This window comes from Hetaerina americana, unplaced genomic scaffold, assembly GCF_022747635.1.
Source record: "Hetaerina americana unplaced genomic scaffold, ioHetAmer1.1.p SCAF_29, whole genome shotgun sequence".
Lineage (NCBI taxonomy): Eukaryota > Metazoa > Arthropoda > Insecta > Odonata > Calopterygidae > Hetaerina > Hetaerina americana.
The window spans coordinates 5,042,177-5,054,654 of record NW_027286863.1 but is presented as its reverse complement, the minus strand read 5'-3'; the positions used below and the strand labels follow the sequence as shown (position 1 = coordinate 5,054,654).

The following is a 12,478-nucleotide window of genomic DNA, read 5'->3' as shown; positions in this document are numbered from 1 at the left end:
CTGGGTCGAAAAGGTTGTGTCCTTCGGGGAAATTGTTTTCATGTATTTACTATAGGAAAAGATGCATAATTTTATTTGAAATTTTAACCGTGCTTGGTGATACACACAAAGGATTTCATTTTACATCCCTTCAGACAATTTCAATTCATAGAGACGACTATTTCTTAACTAGCCATTCTCGTATAGATAAAATGTTAAATGAGGGATATCGAGCATAAATTGTGACACATGGTCCATCCAGTAACCGATTGCCAATGCCACAGAGTGATATTTCCTTTGACCGCTGGCTAAATATAATTCTTGAAATCCATCCGATTGGAAGAAATGGTTTGTCTCTTTCACCCGAGACGTCCACGAATGTTTCTTTCACTGCACGAGGACTGATTACTTGTTGTTCTTTGCGTAAATGAATATTGATAAGGCAGTCGTGTGCTGGGGGAGTGCGGGATGATGACTCAATGACTCAAGGATCGACTTCCCTCATTCCAACAGAGCTTGATATCGTTTAAGCGAGAAATAATTCCATTGGCCAATGCGAAATTGAATAGGATATTCGGCAAAATCATTTCCTGACCACACCCAAGATGAATGAAGCACGTCAACCCACTGGTAATTTGCAATTCCATGAGTTCAGAATGAAAGTGCATTTGAACAAGTAGCAAGGTGGGCACAGCCGTTGTAAAGGCACCCAATGCAATTTGCTTTCGTCGATTCAAACTGCGTATTTCGCAGCGCGGACAAGTATAAGTAAATGCTAACAGGCGTCGCAAAAAAGAAGGGGGTAGGTGTTCCAACTTGTCTCTCTTGGTATATCTGCCTGTTTGGGCAGTCCTTTAGAGGGAAGCAGTCTACTTCGTCTAGTATACACGGACTGTAAGACGGTATACAAATGGCTTTTCTCCCAGCACTCTTGCATGAATCGCAATTGATTTCTAATCCCTGTCACGATTTCTTGGTTTTGCAAGGCCTCGCCGCGTACGCCGCGGGAATATTAAGTTGGCCTCATCACTCGACCGCAAATGCAAGTGTATTGGAAGCGGCGCCCGGGGCACACGAAGGTCTGCTACCCGACAAATACAATAAACTAGTATTTTTAGCTTCTCAGCGAGTTGTTAATTTGCAGTCGACGGGCTCTACGCTCGAGTGAGCACTTTGGAAGATGCGAAACTTACTCTCGTATTTGGGATTTTCTTTAAAGATCTGAAACTAATCAGTATTTTTTTATTTTGAATTGCATGGGAAACTATGATTTGTGTTTAGAGAATTATCAAAATGGGTATACAATTTATATTTCTTCATATTGTTTCTGCATGTTATGAAATTGTTTAATTGCTTCATGATAGATAGACAGTCGTTTTTATTTTGGAGTGAGATTGAGAATACGAATTCTCTTCCACCTCCTAACCCCTAAAAATATTTCCGGTACCTGGAATCGAACCCGGGCCTCCCGGTGTGCCGCATGAAAGTCGGAGAGGGAGGTGGATTGGAGAAGCCGAAAGTTTTAACGAATCAGTTCGGAACGTAATCGGGGATGGGTTCGATTGGGAGGCCCGAGGGACAATAAATATGATTCTGCTTAATCGACACAATAAGCCAAGTGCACACCCTCGGTGCAGATCGCGATCTCGTTGATTCTTGGCCTCTTGGGAGGGGACACTCGACCTATGCTGAGTCGGAGATCTCTTCGATGCGTATTAACTCGTTGAGATGGCCTCTCATTCTCACAGCAACAATCTCGCTGCGTTGGAACCCTCTTTTTTTCATGATACTCGCATTGAATAGGTTGGCACTTTGCGATGCACGACTTACTGACTCGTTATTACGTTCATCGACATTGGGAACTTACATTTTTGCTTATGGATACTTCATGTAATATCTCTGATTCCTGTGCCCTCCATATTGTTCTCGAAATACAGATGTTTTTTATTCTTTACATATTTACTTTGAACAGAATTATTATTATCATTATTATTATTATTATTATTGCTCATCATCGTTTCCTTATTGTGAATTATATTCTATTGATTTTTCCCCTCTGACAAGTTACTGCTTTCATTTTTGGTAAAAGTGTTGGCGTTTAACAGGTTAATGTTTTTCCCTTCGCAGCTGGTGACTTCGTGAAGTTCGGATTCACAATGGCCAGCACGACTACTTTGCTGTCTTGGGGCTTGCTGTCGTACCACGACGCCTACGCCGCCTCAGGTGAGTGCCTCAGTTCCCTGCCGTCATAACTCCCCGGCATATTTCATCGTCGTGTCATGAATACTCTTAAGCAGCGTGCTTCTTTTACGCACCACGGAGCATTACATTCAACCAATTCCAAATTGGTAGTGAAGCTCTAGTTTTTGCTGGCGCGCTGCGCTGTTTGTTTATTGGGAGTTGCAAGCATGTCACCCCATTTATTGATCGACAACCCTCCAGAGATAATTAATGTATCATCGCTCATCGGAGTGCACCGAGTCTTCATTTTGACGCTAGACGGAAACATACAATCCATGGAGGGGAATGACTAAAACATCATCAAGGCATTGGTTATGTAAATATGTTTAAGCGGTATTAACCAAGGGGAAGCCAATATAACTATAGTCAACACAAAACTTAGTAAATAAATGATAGAATAATAAAGATAAATGGATTTTAATGGAAATAAATTGTTTAGTAATGCCCTATTAGAGTAATAATGAGTATCGATTTCCTCAATTTTGACAAAGCGTGCGAGGGAAAAATTGTAATAGTTTATTATCTAGATATTTCCCTAGAATCATCACTTCTTGCAAGAGTAGTAATTTGGAATTTGAATTATTCCCAATTCAGTCCGATTGAATATAACTCGGGAACAGTTGAAGTAGTAATCAATGGAATTCCCCGTAGCGCCATTTTTTCACCTATTCTACCGTAATCAAAACTATCAGTGATAAGAAAAATTGTGAGCTATTCTGGTCAGGATAAATTTTCTGGACAAGTTGGAATATAAACCCTAAAAAAAATCTGAAAGTAATTGTTTTCACATGGTACTTAACCCGCGCGTAACTTAATCAGCATGCATATAAATATTCTGAATTTGCGCGATTTTTCGCTTGAAATTACACTCTCACATTCTCTCCTCAAACCGGCAAGAGGCGGAATCATTTGCAGTGACAGCTAATTGCTTTTCCAATCTATCTTATCAGGTCCCCTGCAAGCCACCGCTAGGGTGCGTGTCAAGTGTGTTTACCTTTACCTTGTGCTTACCTTTTGTATGTGTCTTCCTAGTGTGTTTACACACTAGGAAGACACATACAAAATTGAGTTTTGCAACGTACCCAATCGAGTAAGACGGCAATCTTAAATGGCTTCACTGTCGATTTGTGTGGTGGTTCATTAGCACAAAAAATCCATGATTTGCGATAACTCCAATTTATTTTCTTGCAAATCCTTCACATTTTTCTTCGTGCCCTCCTTTGCTGACAAAGAGCGGATGTTGTGGTCAGAGAACGTTTTCCTTACATATCTGTCGAGTTACCGGTTACGTTTTTACTGCAAGTCAATTTCAATATTTGTGGAAATGTTAGCAAACTAGGCCTAAATGCCCCGGCACCAATCTCCCGTAATCGGGCGGTAAGATTTATAAATTGCGAAGCGCGGCTGTCGCTTGGCGGGGCTTCTGGCTTACGATCGGCTCCTTTTCCCACGCCCAGCGTGTGCGACCAGGATGCTTGGTCGGGATTTCCTCGATCGCGGCGGAGTGGACACGTCCGTTCGGGAGTGCGTCCGCTTTGGGCGTAAATCCCGATGCCTCATGTCCCAGTTGGCCCTTGGGGCTGCAAGGCGATTTGCACATTATTTTTTTATCCGGAAAATTTCGAGAGGGCATTTGCGGTGGCCTCGCAGAATCGTAAGTCGTTCTCTCGGTCGCCCTAGTCAATGCCGCCGCAATGGAAGTCAATCTTGATAATCGAGGGGCCACAGTAGCGAAAATTCCCCAGAATAGAGGGTACTATTTTTTCGAAAGCTTCAATGTTAATGTTGTTATTTACGATGATTGGGCGCAGGAAAATTCGGGAAATCCCCGCTTGACCCCGAGGAGGGCCGAACTCGCCCTCCGCCGTCCTCAATTGATATATTATCATGACGGCCAGGTGGAATAAAAGATATTCGTTTAATATTTGTCATCTTCGTGAAGGAGTATTTGTCCTGGAGTTCTTGATTAATATGTTTGCCCACTGGCTAAATTCACTGCGGGAGACATCTACGGCAAATCTTCACTTGGAAAATTTGCGATCGAAGTATTCTCCGTGAATTCTCTTATTTGTTGAAATAAACTGGCACGAGTCATACAAAAAGAAAAAAACTTTAATCTTAAATGGTTTTAAGCATCCCCGAATAATCAAGCTTAACATGGTGTCGTGGAAACTAAGGTGATATCCTTTCCTCAATTCACGGTGTATTCTACGTCGTCCTGAACTGGAGAGATCTTGGCCCATGGATTCGGTGATGACAATTACACACTGGGGACAAATGTAGTATTGTTGTAAAAGGCATTGTAATAATTTCCATGGCATTTCGGTATTTTCAGATTTTTGTAGGTAATGGTTGCTAGAAGCGGTTAGTATTCTGAATTTTACGTATCTTTATAATTTATTAAATTAATTGATTAATGAAAAATTGACAATTTTCCAACACAATAAAATTTAATGCGCCCGGTTTCAATGTAATTACATCATCCTAGGGTGAATAAGGGTGGTATATTTTCAACAACGATTAAATAATTTTGTCAATTGTCACTGCGGGCAATTGTATTGAGCATTGCATTGCATTTTCCCATGAACATGCGCTGAGTATTTATATAAGGCGCTAGGATATTTAATGTTTAACTATGTGGCATTCGTGTTAATCAGCACATACGCACAAAAAAATTTAATATCGACTTATTTTTATTTCTAGGTGAATATTTTGACTTAGCCATGATTTAATGCCTCTGATGTGAGCTATGGTTGGTGTAAATGTATGCCCTTGTCTTTCTTAGGCCAACTGGGACCAGCAATTAAAGCAATCAAGTGGGCTACGGATTATTTCATCAAGTGCCACGTGGGACCGAACGAGTTCTATGGACAAGTAGGCGATTTCAACCTCGACCACAAATTTTGGGGCCGCCCCGAGGACCTCAACATGTCTCGGCCAACGTACAAAATAGACGCCAACCACCCAGGTGAGTTACTTGCGGGAGAGTCGGAAGAATAGAGTACACCCCCTTCTTCGTTTGTGACCCACAGGCTACTTTGCCTATGAAATTTGACAGTTTGAGGCTGGATATCTGAAAGCCAAAACCAAATGCCAGTGCTTGCCAAAAACACGTAGCTTGGGTGGAGCAGAAGGTGCCAAGAGAGGCTAGCGCAGGAATCGAGCCCGGGTCCTCCGGTCAGTAGTCCAAAGCTCTACCCCCTGGACTACCGCGACCCAGCCATACACGCACACACACACATAAATAAATACATGTACGAGGGTCATCCGGAAAGTAGTACCCGTTCGTGAAATAAAGACACAAAAGTAAATATTAACAAACATAAAAAATTTTATTTGAAAGAGGATACTTTAAACTACTTCTCAACATAATCTCCAAGCAAATTAAGGCATTTTTCATAACGTGTGACAAGTTTCTGTATTCCTGCTGCATAGTCCTTCGCCGCCAGCTCATTGAGATACGCGAGGGACCCATCTTGCACAAATTTTTGCATAATGCAGATGGTGTTTAACAATTTCATGAACAATTGTTCGAGAAACATTGGGAAAATGCTCACAGATGTCATCAATTGTGACGCGCCGATCGTTCCTCACGAATTCGTCAACTGAGCTCACCAGTTGGTCTGTAATGACAGACGGTCTCCCCGAACGCTCATCGTCGTGTGTGTTCCCCCTCCCCATGTTGAAGTTGCGACACCACCGCCGAACAGACGACTCGTCCATTACATTGTCTCCATACACCTCCTTTAATTGGCGATGAATATCACATGGGCGAACGTTTCTTGCATTGAGGAATTTAATCACTGCCCTCACTTCACAACTGGCGGCGTTCTCAATTTTTTTAAACATTGTAAACAATCACAGAAACAACACAGGCAATGCTAGCGTCACGCAACTTGGCTCAGAGAAGGCAGACAAGCCACTGAAGCTATCTGACCTCGTCCAGCGGCTACTCGCGTCGTCAGCACTTCATGCGGCACGAACGGGTACTACTTTCCGGATGACCTTCGTACTACCCGTGTAGTTTGTACATATTTGTTCAAGCAAATGTGACTTGTGAACACAGATAAATCAGTCCCATTTGAAAACAGCATCGATGTAGAACTCATCTCAAACTCGCCCAGTCGCGTTCGCTTCTTCTCCCTCGTTAACATCGGAGCTTATATTCAGTGAAGAAGGTTGTTTTAATTATTTATTTATATACCTTGGAAGCCAGCTCCGGGGTGTATGGCAGGGGGTGAATACTCACCAGAATAACTTTTACCCGAACGTGACACTACCTCTGTTGGACAATGTTATTCTGATCCCTTATCGTTCGTGTAACAAATAACATCTTAAATTTATCTATTCTACACTTCTACCCTCTCTAATTCTATTAACATGATCTCTCCTACCGTAGTACGATGGGAGCAAGAATACATTTTCAGCATCACCGCTAAAGAGACGTCCTTCCAATTAATGCAAGAGCTTCGATCTGTAATTTAACCTTTGCTCCATTAAGTGATTCCCAATTACTCCAAGGTGTGTCTTAATCTTCTCCGAAGCTAACTCCTTCTCTCCTCTTCCCCCGCCCAGGTTCGGATCTCGCTGGGGAGACGGCCGCAGCCCTCGCCGCCGCCTCCCTGGCCTTCCGCGCCACTGCCGACGCCTTCGACGCCGGTGCCATCAACTTGGACGGCACCAACGCCCCCGCGATGGACGCCCGGACCTACGCCGACCTCTGCCTGAAGCATTCGAAGCAGCTGTACCGCTTCGCCAGCCAATACAGGGGCCTATACCACGAGGCAATCAAGGGGGCGGCCCAGTACTACGAGTGAGTAGACACGCCGAAATAATCGCGCAGATCGGAGAATCCAACAACCAATGTAGCCAATCATATTTTCGACCGACACTGTCAACATTTTAGATTTTTCAGTTTTATCACCGCTATTTTGGAATTTCAGTGTTTAATTATTGGTGCATGTCTTTCAAGTCTTTTCATATTTCACCAATATCACGCTACATTTCATGTTATGAAATATAGCGTCCGTTTCAAAAAGATAAGGGTTAGAAAATGGAATGTAGAAGCATAAAATGGATTGAAAAGGAAGGAGTACCAACAGGCTGTAGAGGAAATCATGGAGGATGGTAAAGAGCTAAGTACTGTCGAAGAAAAATGGGAAAGTATCAAGAAAGGGCTATCGAATATATAGGAAATATTGGAATCGGTAACGCGAAAAGTCCTAGAAAGCCATGGATCACGGATGGGATGATTACAAAGATGGATGAACAGAGAAAATGGAAGAATGTACACACAGAGTTAGGCAAAATGAAGTACAAAGAATTAAACAATAAATTGAGGCGGGGAACTAATAAAGCAAAAGATGCATGGTGGAAGACGCAGTGCGAGGATATGGAAAGTCTGCAGAGGAAGGGTGAAATTGGTGCGCTGTATAGCAAAGTTAAATATTTATCGGGAAGTAAGAAACGGAAATCTATGCTAACAGTTAGAGATAAGGCAGGTAAGGTAATAGTTGACACAGGAAAGATCCAAAAGATATGGAAGGAATATATAGAAGAACTGTATAGTAAAGAACTTAGGCCAACTAAGTTAGACATTGAAAAGGAACATGACGTAGAGGAAGATAGCTTAGGTCCAATCATACTCGACGAGGAGATAAAAAGGGCACTAAGGGAGATGAAACTAAATAAGGCCGTGGGGTGGATAACATTCCCGCTGTACTATTGAAATGCTTAGGAAAATGTGGGAAGAAGGGGCTATATGGGCTGATTCGTAGTATCTATGAGGAAGGAAGCTGGCCGGAAGACTTTGTGAGATCAGTTTTAGTTCCTATTCCGAGAAAGATAAAGGCTATATCATGTGGCGTATACAGGGCAAGAAGTTTGATATCCTACGCAGCTAAAGTTGTTCTCAGGATCATAAACAAAAGGATAGAGAGTAGGGCAAGTTATTACTTAGGGGGTGATCAGTTTGGGTTTAGGAAGGGGAGAGGTACGCGTGATGCCATTGCAGTAATGAGATTATTAATCGAGAGGAATACAGAATACAACCAGGAGGTATTTGCCTGTTCCGTAGATTTCGAAAAAGCATGTGATAGTGAATTGAGAAAAACTAATGAGTATATTGAAGAAAATAGGAATAGATTGGAGGGAACGGAGGCTAAGCCGCAACCTGTACATGTCTCAGACTGCTCAAGTGCGAGTGGGGAACGGGGAGTCTGGATGGGCAGTGTTAGAAAAAGGTGTAAGGCAGGGTTGCCCATTATTACCGCTACTGTTCAACCTGTATGCAGAGGAAATGATTAAAGAGGCATGGGAAGAACTGGAGGTAGGAATGAAAGTGGGCGGGGAATACGCACAATCAATTAGGTTTGCTGATGACCAAGCTTTAGTTTGTCAGTCAGCCAAGGGGCTGCAAGCATTGCTTAGTGCATTGGAAATTCAGCGCGACGGATATGGAGTGAGAATCAATATTAATAAAACAAAGGCTATGCGATTTTCTAGAAAGAGAAAGACATAGGAAAACATTGAAATAGGAGGGCAAAAAATAGAGCAGGTAGGACAGTTTACGTATCTCGGTAGTGTTTTGGACCAACACGGTCAAAGTAGTAGGGACGTAAGGAAGAGAATTGCGTAGGCAATGCGGCTTTCACAAGGAGGAGGGAGTTGATGACAGGGACGTTGAGTAAGGATATTAAGAAAAGACTCATAAAAACTTTAATATGGAGCGTAGCCACGCACGGCGCGGAAACGTGGTCATTGAAGCAGGAGGATAGACGTAGACTAGAGGCTTTTGAAATGCGGTTGAGGAGAAGAATGGAGAAGGTGAAATGGATTGAGATGAAAACAAATGAGGAAGTACTTGGTATGGTGAGCGAAGAGAGGGGTTTGTTGGGAGAAATTCTATGGAGGCAGGAAAAGTGGCTGAAGGGGGTATTGGGAAAATGTTAGGCAAACGAGGAAAGGGAAGGAACAGGATAGGGATGTTGGACGGGATGAAGGGAAGAAGAAAGTACTCGGAGATTAAGAGGGACCTGATATAGAGTAGGATGCTGGATATTGTTTTTTGCTAGGAGTCACAAAATATTTATTTAGTAGCTGTATCCATCCAAAACCCTACCTTAACCCGTAGATTACCTATTAATATATATATATATATATATATATATATATATATATATATATATATATATATATATATATATATATAAATATATATATATATTTATATATATATTTATATATATATTTATATATATATTTATATATATATATATTTATATATATATATATATATATTTACATTCAAACACGAAATCCCGCCAAACGGCGAATAAATACTCATATATACAGAAACATATATAAGGAAAAGGGATAGGAACACGTATAAAGGACGAACACAATAGAGGTGGGGAAGGCGGAATCAAACGGATCACAAGAGTAAAAATATCTCCTCGTTCGTCCTTTATACGTGTTCCTATCCCTTTTCCTTATATATGTTTCTGTATATATGAGTATATATATATTTATATATATATATATATATATTTATTTATATATATACACATACACACACACACACACACACACACATCCTGCTTTGACTGAATGGTGTGCTCTGCTTAGTGAGGGAAGTCTTCACGCTGCGGTTCTCCTTTCCTCTGTGTTCTCCAATAAAACTTACTCTTCCATCTTGGCCTTCTAATTAATGCCATGCACCATGAGCCTCTTGAATCCTTTCACTATTTTTCCTTTGAACAATCCTTCCAGAGGATTCCCCAATAGCACTCTGTTTTTATCCAGGAACCCACCCAATTCCTCTCTCCTATATTTTTTATTGTGTTCTCATGCTATTCATCCAACTTCGACGACGAAGATGTCTTGCCGTTTTTTAGGCGGCTTTTTTATTTCAGAGATCGCCTTATTTGGGCTTTTGCTCTGTGTCCTGTGTATTTTTTTCCGTCTTTTCCTGGACTACCAATCCAGCGTCCTTTTTATTTCCCTTTTCCATTTTTTAATTGTCATTATATTCATTATTTTTTTCCTATGTGTTAGGGGTTTAACACCATGTTTGGTCTTTTGTACTTATCGTATGGACCAATTTTGTTGATTTTAGTGTATGTCATAGCTTCGTTAGAATTTCCTTTCAGTTTTTCGAAGTAATTCAACTTATACTTTCATCCAACTTATACTACTACTTCTCCATCATATTCGCATTTCAAATACCTTCTTTCTTGAATTTCATATCTCTATCCCATGTCATGTCACTCTCCAATGCCAACCTATTGCTATTTTGTTTCTTCGTCCTTTTTAAAACGATTCACGCCATGCCATTCTCTTAATTTTTCAAATGCAATCCTCGTTATCCTTGAACTTTACTTGACATTTAAACTGCAATGTTATCTTAATGATATGAGCGTTCTCTGGCGTCACTCGGTGGAACCTGTCAATGTCGAAAGCGAAGGGACATTTTTTACTACCGCGTGAGCATACATTTTCACCTTCAAGCAGTTTTCCAGGTATTTAAACTCCATTTTCGGTTCAACATATTTCCGCTTTAACTTCCGTCGGGAAACATCCTGCCATTGTAGTACTTTTTGATTTCCTTGTATTTACCATATTATCGTTCCGAAATATTCAAAGGTTGAGAAACGGCGAGGAAAAAGGCGAATGAGCACAGTCCAGAGACACTCTTTTAGTGCTAACATTATAAGAATTGACGCTGCTCCCATCTGCCTCAAGCCGACTGCTAGTTGAATGTCATTTTTTGAATCCTTGACCGTTAAAACAAGTGCTTTATTTGGACGAAATATTCGCAGTGAAATCCGAGGTTTCCACGGCGTTCATCCGCAATGGTTAAGGCTTCCGGGCGTTCCTCCAGGTCAGGGTGACTCTTGGCGGCAACAGTTTCTCCAGCCATGCTGCTGGCGTCCTCGGGTAAGAAGTCAGGTCACTTCTGACCTCAAGACGTCAGCAGCAAGCCTTGGGAATCTTTTGTTGACAGGACACACCCTGTCATGGAGGAGCGTCTGAAAGCCTTAAACAATGTGACAACAGTTGCAACGTAAACATGTTTTTCATCATACTATAGAGTAAATTTGTAACATTATAATCATTATTACGAATTCCCAGTCGCCAGCTTATAGATGCGCTGGTCACAAAATGTTAAAGGGAAATATTTTCCACGCGTGGAAATATCTCTCTGAGATGATTCTCCACACGAATATCTCAATTTTTGCAATTTTTCACTATGATACACGGCATTTAAGAAGCTTGAGTCGAGATTTACTGAATATTAAGCGCCAAGATTTGAAAGCAGAATTTTAGAAATATTACTAAATTATGTACACTTCTAAAAATGGAATCTAAACTCGGTGAGAATCCACGTTTTGCCCTCTCTCAATTCTATCTCGCAATTGATTGGAAGTGACCAGGCTGTGAACCAAACAGCAAATATCCTCCTAGTTCTCATTACCTTTCCATTCATAACCAGCTCGTCTTCACTTCGAAAGCACCGCAACTCCTAACCCTTAGTCTCACTAACTTTCTTGCTCCACTCACCCTCACGGACTAAGCTTGTTCTTTACTGGATTAATTTCTGCAGCACCAAGTTGGAATAAAATGATCATATGGGCTGATTTTTCTATCAGTAAAATTCCTTTCTAGAAGTTGTCATGTCAATAATTTCCTCTGTTTTGAACCAACAGGTCCACTGATTACGGTGACGAACTGACATGGGCTGCCGCATGGTTGTTCAAAGCCACGAATGACACTACTTACTTGGACGAGGCCGAGCATCATTATATGAAATTCCGGCTGAAGGAGAGACCAAACGAATTCTTTTACAATAAAAAAGTCGCCGGAGTTCAGGTGAGCAGATTCAAAATTTATCTTTCTGTGTTATGAATAATAGGCGAACTAACTTGTTGGCCGAGCGAGTTTAGAATTCGCCCGTACACTTGAGTGATCCCATACTCAATCGGGTTTCTGATTTGGAAGGCTCTGAATGCTCTGACTCGATCAGTAAAATATTTTGGACTCAATTTTCTATTTTCTTTGATGTCATAAGTACTAGAGGCACACTTGCTGTCATTCTGCGTCGAATCAAAGAATTTGCGTGCCTAATTCTAATATTTTCTTTGGGGTTCCTTTGATCGAGAAGGCATATTCATTACGAGTATGAACTAAAAGGACTACTTTTATGTACTGGTTGTACAGTGATGAACTCTTTCTCAAAAAGAGCAAACCCTATCGTTTT

At 41.3% G+C, this 12,478-nt stretch overlaps 1 protein-coding gene across 3 annotated transcripts in view; it reads left to right on the top strand.

The window, feature by feature from the left end:
* The window catches only part of LOC139689927 (uncharacterized), a 313,079-nt gene that overhangs the window by 296,679 nt on the left and 3,922 nt on the right, over nt 1-12,478 (top strand). For all 3 annotated transcript variants that reach the window (XM_071587063.1, XM_071587062.1, XM_071587061.1), the window contains exons 3-6: nt 2,107-2,202; nt 5,006-5,188; nt 6,796-7,033; nt 11,928-12,090. In XM_071587063.1, coding sequence (XP_071443164.1) covers nt 2,107-2,202; nt 5,006-5,188; nt 6,796-7,033; nt 11,928-12,090 — 680 coding nt within the window. The remainder of the gene's footprint in view (nt 1-2,106; nt 2,203-5,005; nt 5,189-6,795; nt 7,034-11,927; nt 12,091-12,478) is intronic.